Source organism: Mesoplodon mirus (assembly GCF_964341445.2).
Source record: "Mesoplodon mirus genome assembly, chromosome: 1".
NCBI classification, from domain to species: domain Eukaryota; kingdom Metazoa; phylum Chordata; class Mammalia; order Artiodactyla; family Ziphiidae; genus Mesoplodon; species Mesoplodon mirus.
In genome coordinates this window covers 84,172,103-84,194,835 of record NC_138976.1, presented here as the reverse complement: position 1 = coordinate 84,194,835, position 22,733 = coordinate 84,172,103, and the positions used below count along the sequence as shown (strand labels likewise).

The following is a 22,733-nucleotide window of genomic DNA, read 5'->3' as shown; positions in this document are numbered from 1 at the left end:
AGGCTCTCGGGGGTGGGGGGGGGCTCTCTCTCCCTCTTTCCACTTCCCCTGGCTGACAGCGGCGGTGCCTGCGGCAGAGCCTCCCTCTGCAGCAGCCCCTTGCACTTGGCTCGCACTTCTGGGCGCTGTCCATGGTTGCAGCATCTTTCGGCGCGCCACGTCAGGAGGCCGCAGCGGGGCCCTGCGATTGGCGGAGGAGCCCCTCGCCATCCGCCAACACCCCCGCCCCCGAGACTCGGCCCAGAGCTCCGGCCCCGCAGGCGCGTGCCTGCCAGCGTGCGGGGCGCGCCTTGGGGCTCCCGGGCGTCACACCCACTTTCCTTATTAGGGCAGAGTCAGGCGCCCCGAGCCGGCAGCCGGGCGCGGGGTGGGGCGGGAGCCCTGCGAGGCGACAGACGAGGGCGCAGCCACAACCTCAGCCGCCTCCGAGCGGTAGGAGGGAGCAGCCGGTCGCTGCGTCCGGGCCGGCCCCTTTCCGGGGACCCGGCACGTCTCGCCCCGGAGGAGATAGTCCTCCGCGCTCTCTGGGTACCTCTGGTCCAAACCACTCGGAACGACATGGAAGAATTTTTGCAACGCGCCAAGTCTAAACTGGTAAGTTGAGGGAGCAAGGCTGTGTGTGTTGGTGCGCGCGCGCGTGCGCGCGCGCGTTGATGAAAAAGAAAGGACATTGCAGCAGAGGAGGAAGAAACAACTTTGCCACTTAGTTGTCAGGGTGTACGGACTGTCCTCTGGAAAGAATCTCGGGAACTCTGGGGTTTACAGCGGGCAGTCTGTCTCCATAATCCTCCCTCATAGCCAAAGTGCCGGGCTGGGAGTGGTCGTGACCCGGCTGAAGTTGGGTGCTGTGTGTCCAGCTTTGGTCCCTTTGGCTTGAGGTTGGAGAGAGGCAGATCCAGCCAAATCTACAATTTGCTCCTGGAGGCTAGAGGATAAATGGGTGTGGTCCTTGAGAAAAAGAGCCCAGACTTCTTCAGAGGCGGTACGTGTAAGTGTAAAAGGAGAAGAAACCGTACTTTAGCTGGAGGGCGTGGCAAAATGTAAGTGAGGAGGTAATAAAATAATGCCGACTAGGAGTAACGTGTGAGAATGCGCAGTTTACCCGAGCATCCCTCACGCGGAGCTTGCTCCAGTGCGGGAGTTAGGGATATTCCAGTGCGAATCGAGTCTCTCTGGTCCCTGTTTAGAATTGCAACTTGGGGCAGAGGCAGAACGGGAGAACCCCAACTGTCGCTGGTGGTGTGAGGCTTGCCAGGCCATTGTTCTCCTGGGAAGAGACCAGCATGTTGGCTGGCTCTAACTGTACTGTTGTTCAAAGAGTGAAGGGTAATTTCACTGTGTATATCAACAGTTGCTATACATTCTGGAACAACAGATTCTAGCAGTTTCCTAACTCCGAATTGTTTTGGTTCTCCAGCATTGCAGTAATGAACGTAAGGGAAATGTTTCTCTTTTGGCCCTTAAAACAAAGCTTTTGCCCATTTGGAAGCAATATCTTTAATGAACAGGGAAAGCACCTTGTACAGGCCTGGCTTAGGAGGAGATGCATAATTTATGTTGCCTTTAACCTTTAAACCTTCATAAAAGCCAAAATATAAAGTCTGCATTAAGATGACGTCTTAATCACAAGGCAGACTATTTGCAGGGTTATTACTGTCACTCATTTACCCTCACACTACAAAGGGAGTGAAGACAGATGTGTGATTCTTAAAAAGATTTAACTGTAAGTATCTTTAAGAAGACCATTAAAGTCGATTAATGCTAATATAAGTACTTTGTTTTCTACCTTAAGCCTCCCAGAGAGTTGATAGTTTGTGGGGATTTCAGAATTGAGGTTTGTGATAGTTTTTGTGTTTATTGCTGACCCTCTCACAGGTTTACTTGAGCACACGAAGGAGAAAACTGATTGAAGAAATCACTTGCATTTCTGATAGTATAAGTATGCTCTTTGTTCTTTACCTAACACTGAGTGAGAAATAATCAGAAAAGTTCAATTTTGGCAATTCGTTTTTTTGTGGATGAAAATAAATAGCAATCTACGATCACGCAATTGTAGACTGCACCTGTGTTCCACTCCCATAACATTTATTTTAATAATAAACATTTAGATTGTGGGGTTTGATGTGAGCAAGAGGTTTGTCTCATTTCTGAAGAGCAACTGCTGGGATGGAGAAATTCCCTATTTCAGAGTAATCAGTTGAAAGTCATGAGTAAGTTTATTTACCAAGTTCCTTCATTAGACGAGCAATTACTCTACATTATTAAAAGAGTGACAGGAAAAAGAAGTGGTTGAAATACTATTCCCAGCTTCCTGCTTTAGCCAGAAGAACAATTACTGCTAATTTTAATTTTTTTCTTAGAATAGGTTTCTTGTTAGAGATCACAATTATCCTTTCATACTCAGCCACAATAAAGGTGTTTTGGTCACTTTCAGTGTCACATTTCCCCTGACAAATTACATTTTCTAGGTAAATAAAAATTTTACTTAATATGCAACATTCAACTATAGTAGTAGGTAAACCTTTTACTTTAGAGGATATATACCATTTTTTTAGGAGAAAAATATTAAGTCAATAATTATGGCATTCATTTGTGAGAAGTTTATCCATAATAAAATGGTAGGATTTAAAAAAATTAGTTAATCTTTTGGAAAACATTTTAGGGAGAAGAAAATTATCATGCTGGTTTTCACTTATGCTTTATTAGACCAGAATTAGATAGAATTTAGGTGTTATGTTTAAGCTGTTTTCCATCAGAAGTTGACATAGCTTTATCTATATGATACCTAAAAAAAGTCTAATGGGCAGGTTTTTGTCTACCTACTTGAATTCTTGCTTTGATATTCTGTAGATATGATACATGTCTTTTAATGGTTTGGAATAGCCAATGTCCCTTCCAAAGTCTTAATGGTACCAAACCAAACTTGGGTCCTCTTGCCTGCATGCAGTAAAGCCAATGTACTGATACTGGGTTGCGGTGAAGGAAAATGCAGCATTTATTGCAGGTGCCAAGCAAGATGTCCAAGTAGTTAGTGCTGAGAAGGCCTGAACTCCCCAGTGGCTTTTTTTTTTTTTTTTTTTTTTTTTTGCGGTACACGGGCCTCTCACCGCTGTGGCCTCTCCCGCTGCGGAGCACAGGCTCCGGATGCACAGGCTCAGCGGCCATGGCTCACAGGCCCAGCCGCTCTGCGGCATGCGGGTTCCTCCCAGACTGGGGCATGAACCCGCGTCCCCTGCATCGGCAGGCGGACTCTCAACCACTGCGCCACCAGGGGAGCCCCCCCAGTGGCTTTTAGGGAAAGGTTTTAAAAGACAGTGTGAGGGAGAGGGGTTGTGGGGTACGTGATCAACTCATGAACATTCTTCTGATTGGTTGGTGGTGACGTAATCGGGAGTCAGCATCATCAACCTTCTGATTCCAACTGGTCTGGGGTCTATGTGCTTGTGGGCCACATACAGTTAACTTCTTCCACCTGCTGGCAGTTTCATTATCTGCAAAGAGCTCAAAGGATATGGCTCAGAATATTATCTATAGCCCTTGAAGAGGAACTAAAAGTCCTTGACTTTGTTTGATGGCTAAACTATGATTATTTTGTCTTGCTTGACTGTTTTCCTTTTTTTCTGCATTTTCTCACTTCTCTGATTAAATTTACTCTTTGGAACTCAGAGAAGGCCTAGGAGGCTAAAGTTTTTTTACAGACAGGAGAAAGGTGGAGGACAAGGTGGGGGAGGAGTCTGTTCCAGGAAGGCCTCATAGGGCCCTGCTCCGTTACATTAACATAACCTTGTCAACAATGGAGTTAGCTACTTTCAATAGACCAAAGGAATTTTAAATTGTAAAATGAAACTGCTATTAGCCAATAATAGCATCTCCAGTAATCACAACTTTGGGGAAATTGTTTGTATGCCCTTTCTTCCGACTAGGAGCATTTATTATTCATCTGTCATTGTGGGGAGAGAAACTCTGCTATTCTAAGCCAGGCCCTTGGGTTGAGCAGAAATCTTTGAAGGAGAAGGGATGTTTTTCATTTTTAATCAGGTAGTTTGGAGCTTATTTCTATTGAAATTGAGAGAGTGGTCTCTTAATTCTCTTTTTCACCCCAGTTCTGCTGGTCCTTAAACTGATGCAGATTCACTTACTTAATCTCATCTGGCTTTTCCTTAAATCTCCCCTTCTGATACCCACCCTTCATTCCTGAGAGTATGTGGCATTTATCAAAAATGGCAAAAGTAAACCTCAGGTGTGGCCTTGGATCACCACCTCCTGGATCTCAAATGCTTCTCAAGGGGGCCTGCCTTCTGCGTGGTTAGAACAGGCTTGGGTGCCTGGAGCTTCTCTGTAAAACACCTTACCTGGAGGTGGAGGGCAGCAAGGGAAATAGTCACTCCTCCCAAGCACAGTCTCCAGAAATGGTGCCTTCTTGACAAATAGGGAACTGATCCAATTATTGTTAAAACAACCAAGACAGTAGAATAAGCACCAGGAGAGTAAGACCCACCCCCCACCGAGGCTGTAGAGATGGTAATCAAAGGATGATGCTTTTTACCTGGGTTCCCAGCTATGTTTCTGATCTGTATACTCACTGCTAGAACTAGAAATGAGTGGAAACACGTTTTCTTTCTCTCCTGCCAGTGCCCACCCAGCTTCCTTTTCCACCTGCCCATTTCTAGCTGGAACAGGGACAGAGATCAAATCCTATAGTTCCAGGTCCATCCTTAAATTTTAGCCATGCTTTCCATTTTTAGTTACGCCATTTCCATAGTGATGTCTTAGTCATTCTTAGTTATACTCTTTCTGTGGTAAGATAAATTGAAGACGGGTAGGGAATGAGGGCTCCCAGCCCTAGACTGTGATTTGGGAAATGTCCTCCAATTTCATAGTGGTCAGGTCAAAAAAGTATTCAGGCTGAGACAGCCTCATGATGTCAGTAAATGGTCCAAGTTCCCATGAACTTTGGAGAAAAAAAAAAAGTAAATAAGGAATCAGACCCCTGGAACTCTGGCTGGCAGGAAGCCAGGGTCCCCATACCGGGTAGACTGCCTGCCAAGCCTCTCCCATTGCCAGATCCCACCAGCTGATGCAATACAAGCAGCTGCTCAGGGGTGGGGCATCACTGCAGCCCACATGCCCTCAGAGGTGAGTCATGAGCCAGCATTGGGCATTTGTGTAGTGGGAGTGTCAGCTGCCAGCAGAAGGATACAGGGCACATCAATATCCCAGGAATGCTGTGGGGAGAGGGTCACCATCACTGCTAGAGTCTGGGGAATGCATCTGCCACTTGAGCAGTGACAGCTGCAGACGAAGGGCTCATTTCTGCAGTGGGAGTTGGTCCATATGTGTATTTCCGTAGAAGAAAAATTCTAGGTGACCCTAAATGTCAGCTTATACTCTGTGGTATGTAGCATAGGGACAAGGAAGCACATTCAAAACTCTAAATGAACGACCACATTAGAGTTGATAGAGGAGATGGGTTTTCAAAAAAAGAAAGAAAAACACTGCAGCATGTCTGCAGAGGAATCATTTGATTGGAAATTGAGAAATATATCCTTCCCGATTTCCTTTATAGGAACAGGGTCATGTGTATCAATAAAAAGCGTCTTTAAGATGAATGTTTCGTACCTTTTAAAGGGCCACGGTGGTAAGGACTGGTAATGATGGAGATGCTGGCGGAGGAGTTTCATTTGGAAAGCTGAGCTCGTTCTGATCACAGACCACAGGATCAGCTCCCTCCCTATCATAACCGAGGGCTGGTGCACTTGAGACTGTGCCTCTTGCCAGAGCATTCCCAAGCAAGAAACTCAGGAATCCAAAGTACTTCTGTGAATGTGGTTCCACCGTCTTACGGGCTGATGAGAAAAGGGCCCTTGATTGCTTTAGTCTTAGAGTCAGCTCCATTTCTCACTGCCTGAGCCTTCAGACCGAGAGCTGTGGTTTGTCCCAGCCCCCAGGCCTGCGGAGAAGAACCAGGCTTTTTCAGTGTAAATCTCAGAGGGGACTGATCTTCCTCAGAGATAAACAATTGGCCAAAAAATAAATGGTGCATGGACTCAAGGCACACCGGCTTCAGTAGTTGTGGCACACAGTCTCAGTAGTTGTGGCCCCCTAGCTTAGTTGCTCCGTGGCAAGTGGGATCTTCCCGGACCGGAGATTGAACCCGTGTCCCCTGCATTGGCAGGCGAATTCTTTTTTGTTTGTTTGTTTGGTAAGAATTTTTTTTTTTTTTTTTACATCTTTACTGGAGTACAACTGCTCTACAATGGTGTGTCAGTTTCTGCCCCACAACAAAGTGAATCAGCTACACATACACATACGTTCCCATATCTCCTCCCTCCTGCGTCCCCCCCTCCCACCCTCCCCAAAATTTAGACCAGCTAGGTAAAATGCTTTATCACCTGTTCTTCTAAAACACTGATCAACGGAACAAGTTTTACTAGGGATAACAGTGTAATTGTATTCTAGAGTTCATATCGGCAATATGGTTTATGACGTTGATGCTGGATCAGGATATTTCAATGGTATAACTGCTATTAATTGTCTGTTTGTTCAACGATTAAAGTCTCACGTGATCTGAGTTCAAAAAAAAAGATAAACAATTGGTCACTGCTGTTCAGACACCACCTTGGGTCTGGGAATATGCGATCAGGTGAGCAAGGACGCCCTTTAATCAGAAATTTGAGGAGTATTTTATGTTAACTATGTAAAAAGGTGACAGCTTTGGTATAACTTGTTTATTTCTATGTAGCATTTATTTGGGCAGATATTAACAATGTTTTAGGTTTGGTGTATCAGTCTGGGGAGCTCTGGTAAGCAATAGTGGTTTGGTGATGGACGTCTCACTCTACCTTTACATCTACTCCTCCCTGGGGTACTAGGTAAGCAGACAAGGGTGAGGGATGAATACCTGGGTCTGATTGAAGGCTGCAAAAGAGGAAAGAACACCTGGGACCAGAGAGGTAAGGTGCACGGTGCTGCCTTGGTCATTGATTCTTTTTGAACCCTGAGGTTTATTGGAGAGTCATGGAGTTTGGAGTCTTCTTTGAAAAGAAACTGGGGAGGGACAAGGCTGATATATTCAGGAGGCAGCATTCACATGGACTTTGATATGACTGGCACCCTCTGGGTTTGTGCAGTATGCAACCTGCACAATCATACGTGGCTGCGTGCCATGGGTCCCAGAGTAGCCTACTCAAAATCTCTGGCAGCGTTCCAAATCCATTCCTATCTGAACTCTGTGACTTTGGGCTTTGGTTTCCAGGGAAAGGTAATCTTTCTTCTTAAGAGCTCTTGGGAGGCTAATTGGGCACTAGATTGCCCTGCAAAATCAGAGCCACAAAGGTTGGGTTAGAAAAACTAAGCTGATAATACAGCCTTGGGTTTTTATCTGAAAAATGAGATGATGATACCTACTTTGCAGGTTTGTCATAAAGCCAAAATAATGTACCTACAGCCCTCAGCACAGAACCTGGAACAATGCTGCTTCTCTCCATTTGCCCCCAAGCTGGTCCTTTCCTGCAGTTCCTTATCTCAGTGAACGGCATTATTATTCATCCAGTTTCTCCAACTGGGAACTTTCTTTTCCTCCATCCCTTCCCCACCCACCATATCCCAGACATCACTAAGTCATCCAGATGACTGCAATGGCCAGCTAACAAGTTGGTCTCCTGCAAACCACTCTCCCACTGCTACCAGGGAGATCATTGTGAAAGCATCTTTCACATCTGTCCCATCATTCCCTTAAATCCTTATTATCACTTTCCATTGCTCTTTGGAGAACCCACAACACTCTTAACCTGACTCTAGGATCTGACCCATCTGCTATCCAGCTTCTGCTGGACTCTCCTCCTACCTCCCTAAGCTTGACTAACTCCTACCTCTTCTGGTCAGGTTAAGGAGAAGGGAAACCTTTTGCTGAATGACCCCTCCCACCCAGCCTCCCCAATTCATGAGTCTAAGTCAGGTTTTGGAGTGATGTTTTTAGGTCATTGACCTCAGCTTGTTATTATATCTCTATTGGGCATGTTTGTTTGATGAATGAGAGTAAGGACCAGGGCCTCTGTATGGGTTTGCTCACCACTGTATCTCCAGAACCTGGTGCAGTGCCTGAAGCTCAGTAAGCAGTTTTTGTTTGTTTGCTTGTTTGTTTGTGAGGTATTTTTTGCCATTAATCATGACACATTATCTTTAATTAAGTACAAAGACCCTTCCAATCATGTCACCTAGCGGTCATTTCACTGACTTCCCTGTTTGGCTGCCAGTCTCTTGTCTCTCTCTTTAGCAATGGTAAGGCAGATATCTTTTTCTCAGAGAAAAGAAATCCATGGTTTGTTGCCTTTGCAATAACAAAAATGTTGGAGAGTGGGGAGGCAGAGATGTTGCTGTTGGCATCTTCCACATGAACCACATCAAGAGAACCTGGTTGTCCCTTTCTGCTGGTGATCACACCAATTCTTCCCAAGATAGCGCCTCTGATCACCATATACAGGTTACCAGTGTCAAACTTGTTGAAATCAGTCATCTGGCCAGATTCCAGATCAGTCTAAATGGTGTCGTTCACTTTGAAGGGGATAGGATGATGGATGGTGCGAGCATCATGGATCAGTAGATGAGGGCTTCCTTTCGTGCCCACAAAGATCTTTCTTACTTTGTACAAGTTGTACTTGGCTCCTCCGGTATCATACGATGATACAACGAAGTAACCCTTGTATCACAGATCAGATAGCAATTCTCCCCAGTCTTGCCAATGCTGCTGACCTCCTTGAAGCCAGTAGATGAAGTAACCCTTTTATCAACTGGTTACCTTGCCATCAATCTTAAGGAACTTCTGCGTGCAGATCTTCTTTACATTTCCTGTCGGGGAACACTTAAGTCTGTTCCTTAGAAAAAGATGAGGGTGAGACACTCTTTCAGCTTGTGGGGATCACCTGATGGATGCAGAGCAGACATACTGGTCAGTTTACTCAGCATTCAATGCTTTGGAGCTGCTACATGTTTCAGGGGCTTCTTGGGACCATGAGCCATGACTGCGCTCAGCACAGAAAGAATACAGTGTTTTTAGAATGAATGAAGCCATAAGGCAAGAAGCTTGCACAAAGCATGAGACATTGTAGTGGCTTAGTAAAACGAATAAGTGGATGAACAGGTACAGACTCCTAGAGATCTGAATCTGAAGAGGGGATGGCGACAGTGTAAGGGAATTCTGGTTGGTTTACTAGAAGGAGGTGAGAAACAGTAAGGTCAAGGAGTGCCATACAGCCCTTTTGTATATGGTACACACTTCATACAGAATGTTCCTGTAAAATAATGAGGCTAGTTTTTATGCATGATTGCTTGGAATCTGTAAATAGTGGTGGAATTAAAGCATGAATGGATGGGAGAGAGGCAGGGGAGGGAATGGGGCGCTCTGCAAAACCACAGTGGGCAGATCAGCAGACAGAGTGGAACTATTAGAGCCTTAGATCCTCTGCTGTGTGGTCCAAAGGGGAAAAATTAGACTCCCCCAATCCCAGCCACTACACCAAGCTTGCCCAGCTTGTTTGGCTGCTTCTGGGCCAGTATTAATGTCATGAGAGAGATTGGCAGAGAAGATTTTCAGTCCTTGAGAGGAAAGGTGAAGGCCTTCCAGACTGGCCTCATCTGTCAAATGGGAACAATAGTATATTAGGGCTGTTGCATGTGTGTATGTACTAAGATAAGAATGTGTCCTCCACCCACAGTAATAAAAACATGAATAGGACCACGGTGGACAAGAGAGCCAGGAAGCCCTATTTACATTTCATAGAAACAGGGATGATTTTTAGCTCCCTTTAGTTCTAATTTGTTGATTATCTGTCTTAGCTCTAAGAAATAGATTTTTCCACTTAATACCCAAAATAGTCTTGTGAGGTAGCTATTATTTCCCATTGCAGTTGAGGAAACTGAGGTTCAGTGGGGCAAGAAGTTTGACCAAGGTTTCACAGCCAGTAAAGAACAGAGCCAGACTTTGCTCCCAGATCCCCTGACTCCCATTCCAGGACCCTCTGCCACATTCGTGTCTTCCCACCAGATATCCTGGAACATTTAACTCTCTTTAAATAAAACGTGAGCAACTCGGCAGGTTTATGGGAGGGCTGGGTAGTGAGTTCACTTTGACCCAAGAGAGGTTCATTTCTTTGTTTTTTATGTTAAAAAACCCTTGGATAACTGAGTAATCAATCACGATTACTGAGAACCTGCTGTGAGAAAAATATGGTGCTGGGCTGTCTATGATTTGGTTGAACAAACTGGGAGACTGTTTCACTGTCTACCTAGGTGAAAGAAAAATAAAACACTGATAAACTATTTGGAAGATAGGGTCTGTGACTAGTTTTAGAGTGACTGAAATATTGTGGGTATTTAGTGAATTTTTAATAATGAGAATGGCTTTTTAAAAAACAGAAGTTGTTCCTTATTTGCCATCAAGGTTGTGAGTACAGCTTTTTGTTTTCCAGCTTCCTTCATTGTTTTTTCTTTGTTTTTGTTTTTGTTTCTAACAAATGACAGTTTTTAATGACCTACAGTAAGCTTTCTTCTGCTCTTGTTTAGATTTCTTATATTAAAAACTGATGCGTGAAAACATGTGCAAACATTATTTCGATTCAGAAACTTATTTAGATTTAGTAGTATTATGTATAGATAAGTAGTAATTAATACAGTGAAATTCTCAAAATGCATTTTTTAGCTGAAACCTTTTCTCTGTAATTTTATCATTACCATTTTCTTTATGAATAGTGTACAATTAAATGTGAGCTCCAGTTCAAATCTCAAATTCTGAATATAGTCTATAAAGTATTCTTTTTAACACACTATTAACAAAAATTTCCATGTGGTGACCAAACACATTCATATACATTATCTTTTTTTTTATTGAAGTATAGTTGATTTACAATGTTGCATTAGTTTCAGGTGTACAGCACAGTGATTCAGTTATATATAGTCTTCTTCAGATTCTCTTCTCTTATAGGTTATTACAAAATACTAAGTATAGTTTCCTGTGCTATACAGTAGGCCCTTATTGATTATCTATTTTATATATAGTAGTGTGGATATATTAATCCCAAACTCCTAATTTATCTCTCCCCTCCTTTTCCCTTTGGTAACCATAAGTTTGTTTCCTATGTCCGTGGATCTATTTCTGTTTTGTAAGTAAGTTTATTTGTATCTTTTTCCTTCATTGTTGTCACTCTCTTGCTGGAGACAGAAGAATTGTTTGACTGAGAGAGTGAGTGAGTGTAGGTTGGGTGAGCTCAGCTCGGATGACACAGCTGGCCAGAAGAGCTGGGATTAGGACTCAAGTTCGCCGCTGTACAGAGCTTCGCTTTTGCTCTTGAGTCTGCCAGCTTAGCAGTGCCTCAGAAAACTGCTGGTTATACTCGGAGACACATATAGGGGTGAAGGAACAGAGGGAGAAAGGAAAGAAGGAAGGTGGAGGTGGAGTTGGAAGGGAAATAGGAGATAAGTGAAGAATAACAGGATTCAGGGGGGAGGGCAGTTTGAAAAGTGGTGAGACATAGAAGGAAATCCTTCCAAAAGCTCAGAATGGAATGATTTGCAAGAGCAAGAGCTCATGTGTCTGGAGTTCACTTTATTTGGCCACATCAGCCAACCCAAGGTTTCCAGAAAACTGAAAGTTACACAAAGGCAGCTTTCCTTCAGACCCCTGCAATTGAGTATTAAAAACATATCTTTATAATTGGTTCTTTTCTCACAGGGAGGTCCCCCAGACTCTCTTTCTGAGCCCGTTGGTATGATGATACCTGTAAGTCATTTGAAGAATGCTGGGAAAGTAGTAAAGACTCACAAATGTTAGTGCTCATCGTCATCCTCATTACTTGCGCTTTGACAGAATACCCACGAGCTTGGTTTCTCAGAGCAGGGTGGCGGGAGAAATGGTTGCCAGAGGCTGTAATTGCTTATAACTTACAATAGGGGAACTGCACAAACAAAACCAAAATCAAACAAACCTTTAAGAAATGGACCCAGTTAAGAATCCGTCTACCAATGCAAGGGACATGGGTTCGAGCCCTGGCCTGGGAAGATCCCACATGCCGCGGAGCAACTAAGCCCGTGCGCCACAACTACTGAGCCCACGTGCCACAACTACTGAAGCCCACACCTAGAGCCCATGCTCCGCAACAACAGAAGCCACGACAATGAGAAGCCTGCACATTGCAACAAACAGTAGCCCCCCCGCTCGCCGCAACTAGAGAAAGTCCGCGCACAGCAACAAAGACCCAACACAGCCAAAAATAAATAAATAAATAAATAAATTTATTAAAAAAAAAAAAAAAAAAGAAATGGACCCAGGTTCTCAGCAAGTGTCATTCCATCTGATGTAGGGCAAATGGTCCTAAATACCTGCACAGCCTCTGGAGGCCATAACATCAGTGACAGAAAGTTCACAGTAATGACCCTGAATAATCAAGGAAGAAAAACTATTTAAGCTCGGTGTCTGTTTAAGAGAAGGTGGGGTATGTGAGCAATTTCAGAAAAAAAAAAAAAATCCAGCTCAGATAATTAACATAGAAAAAATTGAACAGAAATTGTCACACAGAGGGTAAGCTTCAGTTGTCTGGAAAAGTCCCTTGCATAGGTGACCTCATTCTTAAGCGAAGCCAGATATGTGAAATGTCATGGTTTATAGCAAGTGATCATGAGTCAGGATGGAGAGTGATGGTGCTAAAAATGTGAGCCTGATGTGGGAAGGCATAAATAGGCCCGTGGCACATACAAGATGGGAGAAGCCCCGCTCTCCACTCCCACACTGAGTTGAGAACCAGATTAATCTGGTTCTGGACTCGGTAGAGAAGTTGCAGCAATGACCACGGCCTGTAAAATAACATCCCTAAGAACAGCCGGAGAGGGAGGGGCAGCCTGCTGCTGGACTTTCAATTATCTGAAAGGTTGCAATGGAAGAGTTCCCACGCGTAGGAACTATTTCTTTCTCTCAGTTGAAAAAAATAGGACTTTAATGGCTTTGTTTTACTGTATAGTACAGAGAACTATAAGGGAAAAGAATCTGAAAAAATATATATATATATGTATGTATAACTGAATCACTGCTGTACACCTGATGCTACACAACATTGTAAATCAACTATACTTCAATAAAAATTAAAAAGAAAAATAAAAAAGGATAAGTGGCTTATTTTTAAAGAGGCCCAACAATTCAGTTATGTCCTTTTTTTTTTTTTTTTTTTTGCTGTGAAAAATTATCTATTAATTAATTGAAGGGTGCAAGAGAGAGTTGTACATGCTTCCCTCTTGCTCTCCAGAATGGAAGAGAAGTCAGGGCTGGAGCAGAAGCTCATCCTGACGTAGGAGCGTTTTGCTAATCTTTGCGCTCTTCATGCACGTTTTCTCTAGCAAGTGGCCTGTGTTGCTGGCCAGACTAGCACCTGGCCCTGGGTGGACAGAAGTGTCCTGACAGATGGATAGATTAGCTGCTCCCCTGCCACTGGTATGTCTGCGAGGACACGTGCCTGGCTGCTTCCCTGGGAAGGCAGTGTCCCTGAGTCCCTTTGCAGGGAGGCGGGGGGGGCAAGTCACTCTCTGGCCTCCATCGTCTGCTTTGTTAACACTTTCATCTTCCCCCTGCCCTTAGCAGCCTGATTTGGTTTGTATGCAGCATCTCCTGGCTGAAACACCACGTAGAATTCTCTCACCCTTTGGCAGCTACCATATAAACAGACTCCCAAAGCCACTGACTTTTGGAGGCCTGGATTCTTTCAAAGAAAGGTGAGCAGCGTTTTGACCAATCCGTGTGGATTAATACAAACCTCAGTTTCAGTTCAGGGTTTGTTTTATATTTTGTGTGTTTATCAAAATCATTGGGAGAACTGGTTTTTTTTTTCTTTTTAGATTGTAGGCAAATTGAAAACATGGTCTTAGGACATGTATATAGGTCATAGAGAAAGATAAACAAGAGGGAGGATTTTACTCTGTAGCTGAATATTTCTTCTATTCTTTATTTGTGAATTTGCTTTGTAAGACCCTGACATAAAGCCATGTACAAAGCAAAGCAACCTCATTGGTGTGGAACTGGTCATGAGCTTGCCAGTTGGCTGATTCCCCCTGGACCGTGGCCTGAAGCCAGTCTCCAAAAAAATCCAGACATAAACTCACTGTGGTGGATGCAGATCAAAATACCATTCCAGAACTGGCTTTTAAAACATTTTGAAAAATTCATTAGCTCTCCAAAGTGTTATGTCACTCTGAGCCCTATGAGGGGGGAAAATGTATTTCTCACACCTATAGAATTATTTCATGCTAAAATAGCCTTCTGACCAAGTATGACATTGCTGTAAAAATCAATTCACACACACAGGGTTTCATAGGCTGGCATTTACATAGACTGTTCTGATGAATCTCATAAACACTGAGTCATGCTTCTTACTACTGGCCTCTTTCTCCGACTTTTGCTCTCAGCAAGATTTATATACAGCCATCCTGATTGCTGTGTTACACTGGACACACCCTGGCCCGTCACTTCTGGGAGTGCTGTGGAAACAGGCATTGGGATTCCACATGTTTAAACACAGCGTTCTATAGCAATAGTCTTTCGTTAATGATTTCTTGCTTTGAACCTGTTAGTTATTTTAATCACAGATCTTTACATTTGAAACTATTATAGAAGGATAGATCTTTAACGTTGAAACAGGTGACTTTAGACTATTTTAACCTCCTAGTATTATGTTTTAGGCTTCATTTATTTATAAAATAAGAAACATTAAAGCAAATTTAGGAAATAGAGGAAAACTGAAAATGAACTGTAAACAATAGAAAAAAAGCCTAAAAATTAACCACTTTCATTGAAGCATGACTATTGGCAATATTACGGCAAAGTAGTTTTCTTAGTTTTTCCTGTGTGTAGGATTAGAGTAGGATATTCATACAGTTTGGTACCCTGATTTTTATTTTACTTAACATAATTTATTAAATATTTCCCTATGTTATTGCATAGCATCCTGAATCGACATCTTAAATAATAGCACGCATTTTTATAAAGAAGATGGACTGTGGTTAAACATTTTGATTGGCCCTCTTTTTTTGCTGTTGTTAATTACACTATAACAAATATCTTTGTACCTAAAACATTTTGTCCTGTTTAGGATTAGGTCCTTAAAATAGCTTCTCAAATATGTAATTACTGGAGCAAAAGATACAAAGAGTCTCAAGTTTCTTGGTAAATCTTTCCAAATTGATTTCTGGATGAAATCCACCAAATTCCAAGATTCAGAGCAGCTCAGAAAGGTTAACTTGTCTCATAGAACGTTGTGACAGAGCCAAGCAAAAATTTCAGGTCTCTTTGACACCTAGGTTTGTGCTCCTGACAAATCTGAGACTGTACAGTACTATGCTAATTTTAAAAATGTGAATTTGATCAAATAATCTGAAGCTGCCTTGCTACTAAATTAAGACAATCATAATACAATCTATGCCACACCAGTTACAAATGTTATTTGGGACTAAGAAGCAGAATCTGCCACTTTTCTCTTTTTCTTTTCACTTCCTCTCTCAATTATTTAAAAAAAAATTGAGCCTTATGGAGCAGTCAAGCTAGTTGCTGTTATACTTGGCGTGGTAATTCAAGCCAAGTAGTATTGCACTTCATAATTGCCTCCACCTATGTGATCTCATTTGATCAACCTTGGGGTAGGACACATCTTATTATATCTACATCACAGAGGAGAAGAAAAAGGCCAGAGAGATGAAATCCAGCCTTGCCCAAGGACACACAGCTGCTAAGTGGCAGAGCTGGGCAGAGAGTCTGTGTCTTCTGAGTCCCATGCCTTTGCTTCCAGTCTTATCTGTAGGAACAAACATTGGTCTACCCTTTCAAAAGATAGTTTGATGGTTTCAATTGGAGTTTGGTTGCTTGGCTTTATCTCCGTATGAGAAAATGACTGAGTAAAAATATACAACACTTGTCCAAGAGGAGAATATCCAATGATGAAACACATTCCTGCTGAAGCCGTGTTGCAGGAAACACGCAGGAAAGCAAGCCCACTGAGCTTGCAGTTTTGTGTGATGGCCTCTGACAAACAGTTTGCAAATGTGAGATTGATGGATGCATCACTGGTGAAACATGTTGAGCTCCACAGGCTCTGGAGACCAAATGTCACCTGTGATGGGAAGGAGGCTCCTGAGAAGCAGGTCTCTGGAGGGCCTGTGGGCATCATCCTTCATACCTGTGATGGGACTACGGGTGCCTGGATGTCACTTGTGTCAGCTTCGGCTGAGAGGTCTATGTAATGGGGGGAACGGAATTTAATTGCCCGTAACAGGAGCTCCTTCCCTCCTACAAAGGAGGTGTAATTCTGTCAAATTCTCTCTCTCTCTGTCTCCACCCACCTTACCACTATTTTTCCATTTGGATCATATTCATTAACTGGCCAAAAACCTAAATGCACCCCATATTGATGCAATAGAGAGTAATTTTAGTTTAGTGCAATTTAATGTAGTTTAAGCTGAATTCTTCTCTTTCCAAAGTCTCGCACTAAGAAACACCTATATCTCCAGACCAACATTTCTTATGCCATGGCATGACAGAGGCCACGTGCTTGCTAAATTTAATACATGCAAAGATAAAGATGCATCAGACACATTAGCCCCTGGATAGAGGTCCTGGTTTGCCTGTATCTTTCTTAAGAGTTTAATTAATTCATACTGGTGAAAAAAGTGAAACATCCACAGAGAATTGAAAGGAAATTTAGAGAGACAGAACTCAAGGTTAGTCTGGGCTTGAAATTCTGTCATTAATGAAATTTTCAGGTTTATAGGACACCAGTTTTCCTAAAAACCTTATATGATTTTTTAAAAGAGGAATCTATTGTCTAACAGGATGATTTGTATACAGTATGGTAATTCCTTTGCAGATATTGTGTTGAGAAGCTTTAATATATGCCGAGGGAACTATACTTGGGGTGATATCTTCTTATAAGTGTTGGGAGGCGAGTGGAAAATCACTGACTCTCAGAGACTTAGCTGTGTAGTTAAATCATGCACATCTGCTAAATAATTAGTGTACTGTGGGGCAGGAGATGCTGCGAGTAAACCCTTGTGTGCCACGGTTTCTAGCGTCCAGCTCCTTTCTGAATACACTTCTGCTGTTTCAAAGACAGAGGGCAGAGAACAAGGAGGGCCAGCTAGGAATGTTCAAGTTAAGCTAGTGTCTTGCCATGAACAGTATCCCTTGCTGGACCTTCTCTTTGCCCTCATTTCTTCAAAATATCTTTCTCCTGCTTCTTACCCCTGCCACTCACTCCTCAGCAAAACCTGTTCTTGGCCTTCAAGCAAGGGAATTGACATCTATCACTATTTACTCTACAGCTAACGTATGTTATTTCATTTGGCCTTCACAGCAATCCTCTGAGAAAGGTATCATTATGCTCAGTATACAGAGGGAGAAACTGAAGCTCAGGTGAAGCTCAAGTGACTTGCTTCAGGGCACACAACTAATGAATGTTAGAGCTAAATTTCTAGTATGCTTTACGTGAGTCATAACTTATATTTCCATTTTGATATACATCAGGGGCATAATGCACTTACTTCAGGACGAGTGGTCATAATGCAGCACTTACTAAACTCTCCTGTGCATGGGAGTCATCCAGGGATCCTGTTACAATGCAGATTCTGATTCAGTGCAGTTTGGGGTGGGACCTGGGATTCTGCCCTTCTCACAAGCTCTCAGGTGATGCTGATGCCGCCAGCAGCACCCCCCGCCCCCCCACCTCCAATTTCAGTAGCGAGGGCCCAGGGCATTGATTCACGGGGAGGCAGGAGGCACCGTTCACGGCCCCCTGAAAGGGTGTGTTAGAATCTGGTGGGGCTGTCCCCAACTGAAATGGAATGTTTCCCCAGAGGAGAGGCTGCCTCACTGCACTTTCCTTCTAGCAGGGGACTTGCTGCAGCAAACATAATGTTGCGGTCCAACTTTTTTTTTTCCTCTTAAAACTATTCACAGTTCCTCCCACCATTTTGTCTCTCTCTTTTCTTGTCGTTCTTTGATCACGTCTTTCAGGCAGTCCTCCGGCATCTGGATGCTCTCCTGCTTTCTGTTTCCTTGTCCCCTTCTCTGTTGTTAGTGGCGCATGTTTGTATGTGATGCTTTGTTATGGATGGTATTCCTTTATTATTTATGCCCTTTCGTTGATGGCTTTTGCTTTGTCACTCTGCTTTCTGATGTGGTCTTTGTTCACACTCTATTTCCTGCAGCCCAGTTTTCCCTTTCCAGTTCCTTTTCTCTTAACACAGAATTCTGTTTCTCTTAACACAGTGGGGAGCCCAGAATGGCTTTCAGAAACTCATGTAGTTTGGGGATGATCAGCAAACATCTTCGAATTTTTAGGAATCATTTTAGATACTGCTTTGTATCAATCAGCTTTCACCAGGTTATGTTCTGATGGCAAAAGTCCTCAATGTCCTTCAACAGCTAAGGCGTATTTCTCACTCATGCTATAAGCTTCTGAGGGTCAGCTGTGACTCCAAGTGCCTTCTTCATTCTAAAGGAGCAACAATGTCTTGGGATAGGCTGCTCTTGGGGCAGAAGAAAAGTAAGGGAGCTGGTAGGGTTCAGCAATGGCCAAGCCCATTGGTAGTGGAACAGGAAGTACACTCTTCTGATAGGCGGGCACTGCAGTTACATAACACTGCACAGGGACATATTATTATCCTTCTATAGGAAGGAAAATGAATAAGTAGAAATAATATTGTAGTGTACTATGTGCTCTGAAGCTAGGATTCATCCTGTCAGGTGGACACTGGCTAGAACCACACTTCCATTCTAGTAATGGTCATATCAGTGGGTAGATATTCACCAAATAAATACTTTGGTTAAGAAACCTGAGATCCTTTGGCAGTGTTTTTGTTCTTGTTGTTGTCGTTTGTTTTTTGGCCAAGCCACATGGCTTGAGGGATTTTAGTTCCCCGAACAAGGATTGAACCTGTGCCCTCTGCAATGGAAGCGTGGAGTCCTAACCACTGGACCGCCAGGGAATTCCCTGGCAGTGTTTAATATTATTTTATTATTCAGTGGAAACCTCCTCTCGCTATTTAGTCATCTCTTATGCTTTCAGATGAGGCTTGGGTGGGGGTTATTCCATGGCCACATTTGGGATGACTTTAGGCTGCATCTGTGTCCCAAGTTAAAGATTTGAGGAAGCTGGGTTAACAACTTTAGATCACACGGAAGCCTTTATGGAACAAGACTGCCTGGGAAAATCCTTTAAATTCTCTGTGCCTCAGCTTCTTCATATATAAATTGGGAATAATAATAGATCCCCCTTGTAGGGGGGCTTACAGATTGTCTTAGATAGGAGATGTAAAACTCTTAGAATTGCGTTTGATACGTAAAAATGTTTGAGTGTTTGCTTTGATGATGATGACGACGATGATGATTTCTACCAGTTGGATATTTGACCCTCTGAAAAACATATTAGAGTTTCCAAAACCACCAATTTTAGAACTGATAGACAATCAGACTTATGTTTCCAAGTTTAAGATTTACTTATAAATAAACAAAATCAAAATTAACACAGAAAGTAAGGGCTTAAATTCTTGGCCTCTTGATAAGATTAGCAGTAATTTCTCTTAGAGAAATTTGTCTATAGGTTGAGCGTTCATGCCCTTCAGTCATTGTAGGGAGTGAAAATTCTTTAAAATTTGTGCAGAAAGTCCTTGTTTCATTTGGCGACCATGTGCATTTGGGGCTTGTGTAAGTGGGGACAGCTGCGTGATTTGTTGGGAAACTCCAGACAAGAGCAGGAGGAGAGACACAGCACTTCTGTCTGGAAGTCAGTGGCTTGGACTGGTTTTGGGGGAAATGGGTAGAGATATGCAGGTTAGTGCTGTGCGGGGCGCTGACTAGGGAACGTAATGCAGCTTCTGGCCTGGATGGCTGTTTTGGTCTTATATCCCATCAACTCAGCCCGAGCAGCCCCAAGGTGAAAGGAAAGGACCAAGGGTCATGGAATCAGAATGTCAAGTTCAGCGACTTCTCCGCTGTTTGAACTTGGGTACATTTCTTAACCTCTTTGGGCCTTGGTTTACTCATAATGTAATATTATTTAATATTTATCCAGCCAAGACCATGTACAAGAGCATTATATATATTCTTTAAATATTTATGAAATAATTTCACTTTTACAATAACCCTATTTTGTAGGTACAGTTTTACCCATTTTGTATTTGGGGAAACTGAGATAGACAGAGGTGAATAACTTGATTGAATTCATGCAGGTAGGAAGGGATAGAGCCAGGTTTTGAGCCCAAGCAGTCTAGCTTCCACGGCTGCATTCACACGCCCATGCTTTGCTACTTCTTGGTACAGGCAGCATTTTAACTGAGGTTGCCGCTGTAAAGATTCAATCCATTCATGTCTTCCAAATCCTAGTCTACTGCCTGCCACGTAATAAGAGGTGCTCAATAAACATCGATGGTTATTTCCCTTCCCCTCCCTTCTTTCCCTTCCACTGTCCTGGGAGACCCCAGGGAACCAGGATTAGCAGTCCCTGGGAATAGAGTGGGAGATCTTCAGCCCTAATTTTCCCTGGGCAAGACCTCACATAAGTCTCAAATTTACCTTGTATTTTAAGGTCCTGCTTCTGTCCCATTTATCGCATGAAGCTTTCTCCCACTGTTGCAGCCTATATGACACCAAAATGGAAGACATGATGCCATCTTGTAAAGCAAGCCCCAAATTAAAAAGAATGATGACACAGTTCCGCGTTCTTCCCAGTACATCATTACATCCCTTTATGGAAATCCTTTACTCCAGTGACATGCGAATCATCTTTCATGTATTTTGTAATCTGCTTTGGTTGTCACCTATCTTTAAAAAGTTCTTAATTTTTTCGCCTTTACTCTGCATGGTATCAGAACCTTCTCTTGTGGTTAATAATCACTTAGCCAAAAGGTGTGGCACATACAGAGCAGCTGCCATGAAGATTTTAAATACGTGATAAGCCTCTTGGATGATTGTTGCCTTAATTCTGTCACCTCCTACTGGTGACTTGGTTACAAATTGTTCCTGTGACTAGAGCATGTTCCAGAGAATTTTGTCATGGAAAATGAAATGGCTACAGGGAATAACAAGACCTAGATTTTAGTGATTTCCTTCTACATGGGAGCAGGGTGGCCTTGGCAAATCCCTGATCCTAGTTCTGAGCTTCTGTTTCTTCAGTTGCAAATGAGGAGCTAGGGCTGGTTCAACAGTTCCAAACCAGGAGCTCTAGCACTTTGACATCTTCCAAGACAGAGGTTGATTTAAATATTATAGCATCCTGCAGAAAAATCCAAATGAACTTTTTGACCAACCCAATAATAATACTGTTACATGGTAAATTAAAACTCTCAAAACTCTCTCTTTCCACAAAGGAAAGAGAAAATTAAAGGGATCTTTAATATTGAAAGATTGAGGAACAAGAATCGATTCTTATTTAATTTTTTTCACAGCACCTTCCACATAGTTGGGCAAATTATTCATATCTCCAAGCCTCAGTTTTCTCATCAGTAAAATGGGGACAATTCAGAGTCTGTCTCAGGGCGTTCAGAGAGTTGCTGTGAAGATTCAATGAGATCGTGCACGTGAAGTGCTTAGCCAATGACACTCAACAAATTGTGTCTGTTTTCCTAGTTCTTCGGTGTGGGTTCAAAATTACCCAAGGAAGATATTTTCAATTAAACTAGCTCCAACTAGATTATGTCAGAAATGTCCTTAACTCCAGGGTAGATCTGTGGTTGTGGTGAACCCAAGGGTGGATTGGTTAATTCCCACTTTCTTGGAAACTGTAGCCCATGTGTGCTTTGTGCAAACTCTTTAGCTGGTCATGCCACCCACCGATTGATAGCATCTGGGCCCAGCCAGAAGATGGGGGAGAGGAGAGGAGAAGGGCGAGGGAAACATATGAAGATCAAAGTCCCTGGAACAGAGAGCAACATTCCTGGTACATGCTGTTTATACTATACATACTCTCAATGATAATTGCTATCACTTAACCAGGACTTATGTGCCCGACACTGTGCTAAGTAGATTGCATACACTATCTCTTCTAACTTTCTTACTGACTCTAAGAGCTCTTTTATCTATTGGTTAAAGCAAGTCACAAGGCCAGTCCAGATTTAAGGGGTGGAGAGATAGACTCACCTCTCCTCTTGATGGAAGAAGCTGTTATGTGCATGGATGAAGGGAGGGACCATTTTTGCAATCAGTTTGCAACAGCCTTTGTACTATAAATAGTACAGAAGATCATGTATTTCCCTGGAGTAACTTCTGTGCCCAAGAAAAGGGGAGTCAGGTGCCAAGTGCTTCCTAGCATCTTGAGTCCCTTTCATTATAGGTAGAGTCCAAGAGGCAATGAAACTGAAATGTGGTCCAATTCTTTGGCACACTCAAGAGCCATACTGTAACTATTTGGGGAATTTGGGGTTTTTCTGAATTCACATGGGTTCTCATGTTCAAAACAAGCCCCAAGCTAAGGATATCACTTACATCCTGTTATCTCAAAGCTCTGCCAAGCACTGCTCGGTTACTGTGGTACCCAAAACCATAAATACTTCCATCAGCCTTTCCAAGGGAGAGAGAATAAGTAATGAATCTTAGCCTCAAAAAGTAAGCAAGGCCACAGCTTATCGATTCACAAAGAGGGTTGATCATGGCTGCATGAGCAGTATTATCCAAAAGGTGGGATGTTTTGTAGGAAAAAAGATGATATAACGGG

The 22,733-nt window shown here is 42.9% G+C and overlaps 1 protein-coding gene and 1 pseudogene across 5 annotated transcripts in view; one reads left to right on the top strand and one right to left on the bottom strand.

Moving 5' to 3' along the window:
* Positions 1-248: 248 nt before the first annotated feature.
* Positions 249-22,733, top strand: part of PRUNE2 (prune homolog 2 with BCH domain) — a 270,984-nt gene continuing 248,499 nt past the window's right edge. For all 4 annotated transcript variants that reach the window (XM_082614415.1, XM_082614414.1, XM_082614413.1 and 1 more), the window contains exon 1: positions 249-594. In XM_082614415.1, coding sequence (XP_082470541.1) covers positions 559-594 — 36 coding nt within the window. In that variant the 5' untranslated portion in view covers positions 249-558. The remainder of the gene's footprint in view (positions 595-22,733) is intronic.
* On the bottom strand, positions 8,301-8,964 carry LOC309801794 (small ribosomal subunit protein eS4-like; annotated as a pseudogene). Its single transcript has one exon. The product of its transcript is annotated as a small ribosomal subunit protein eS4-like (transcript).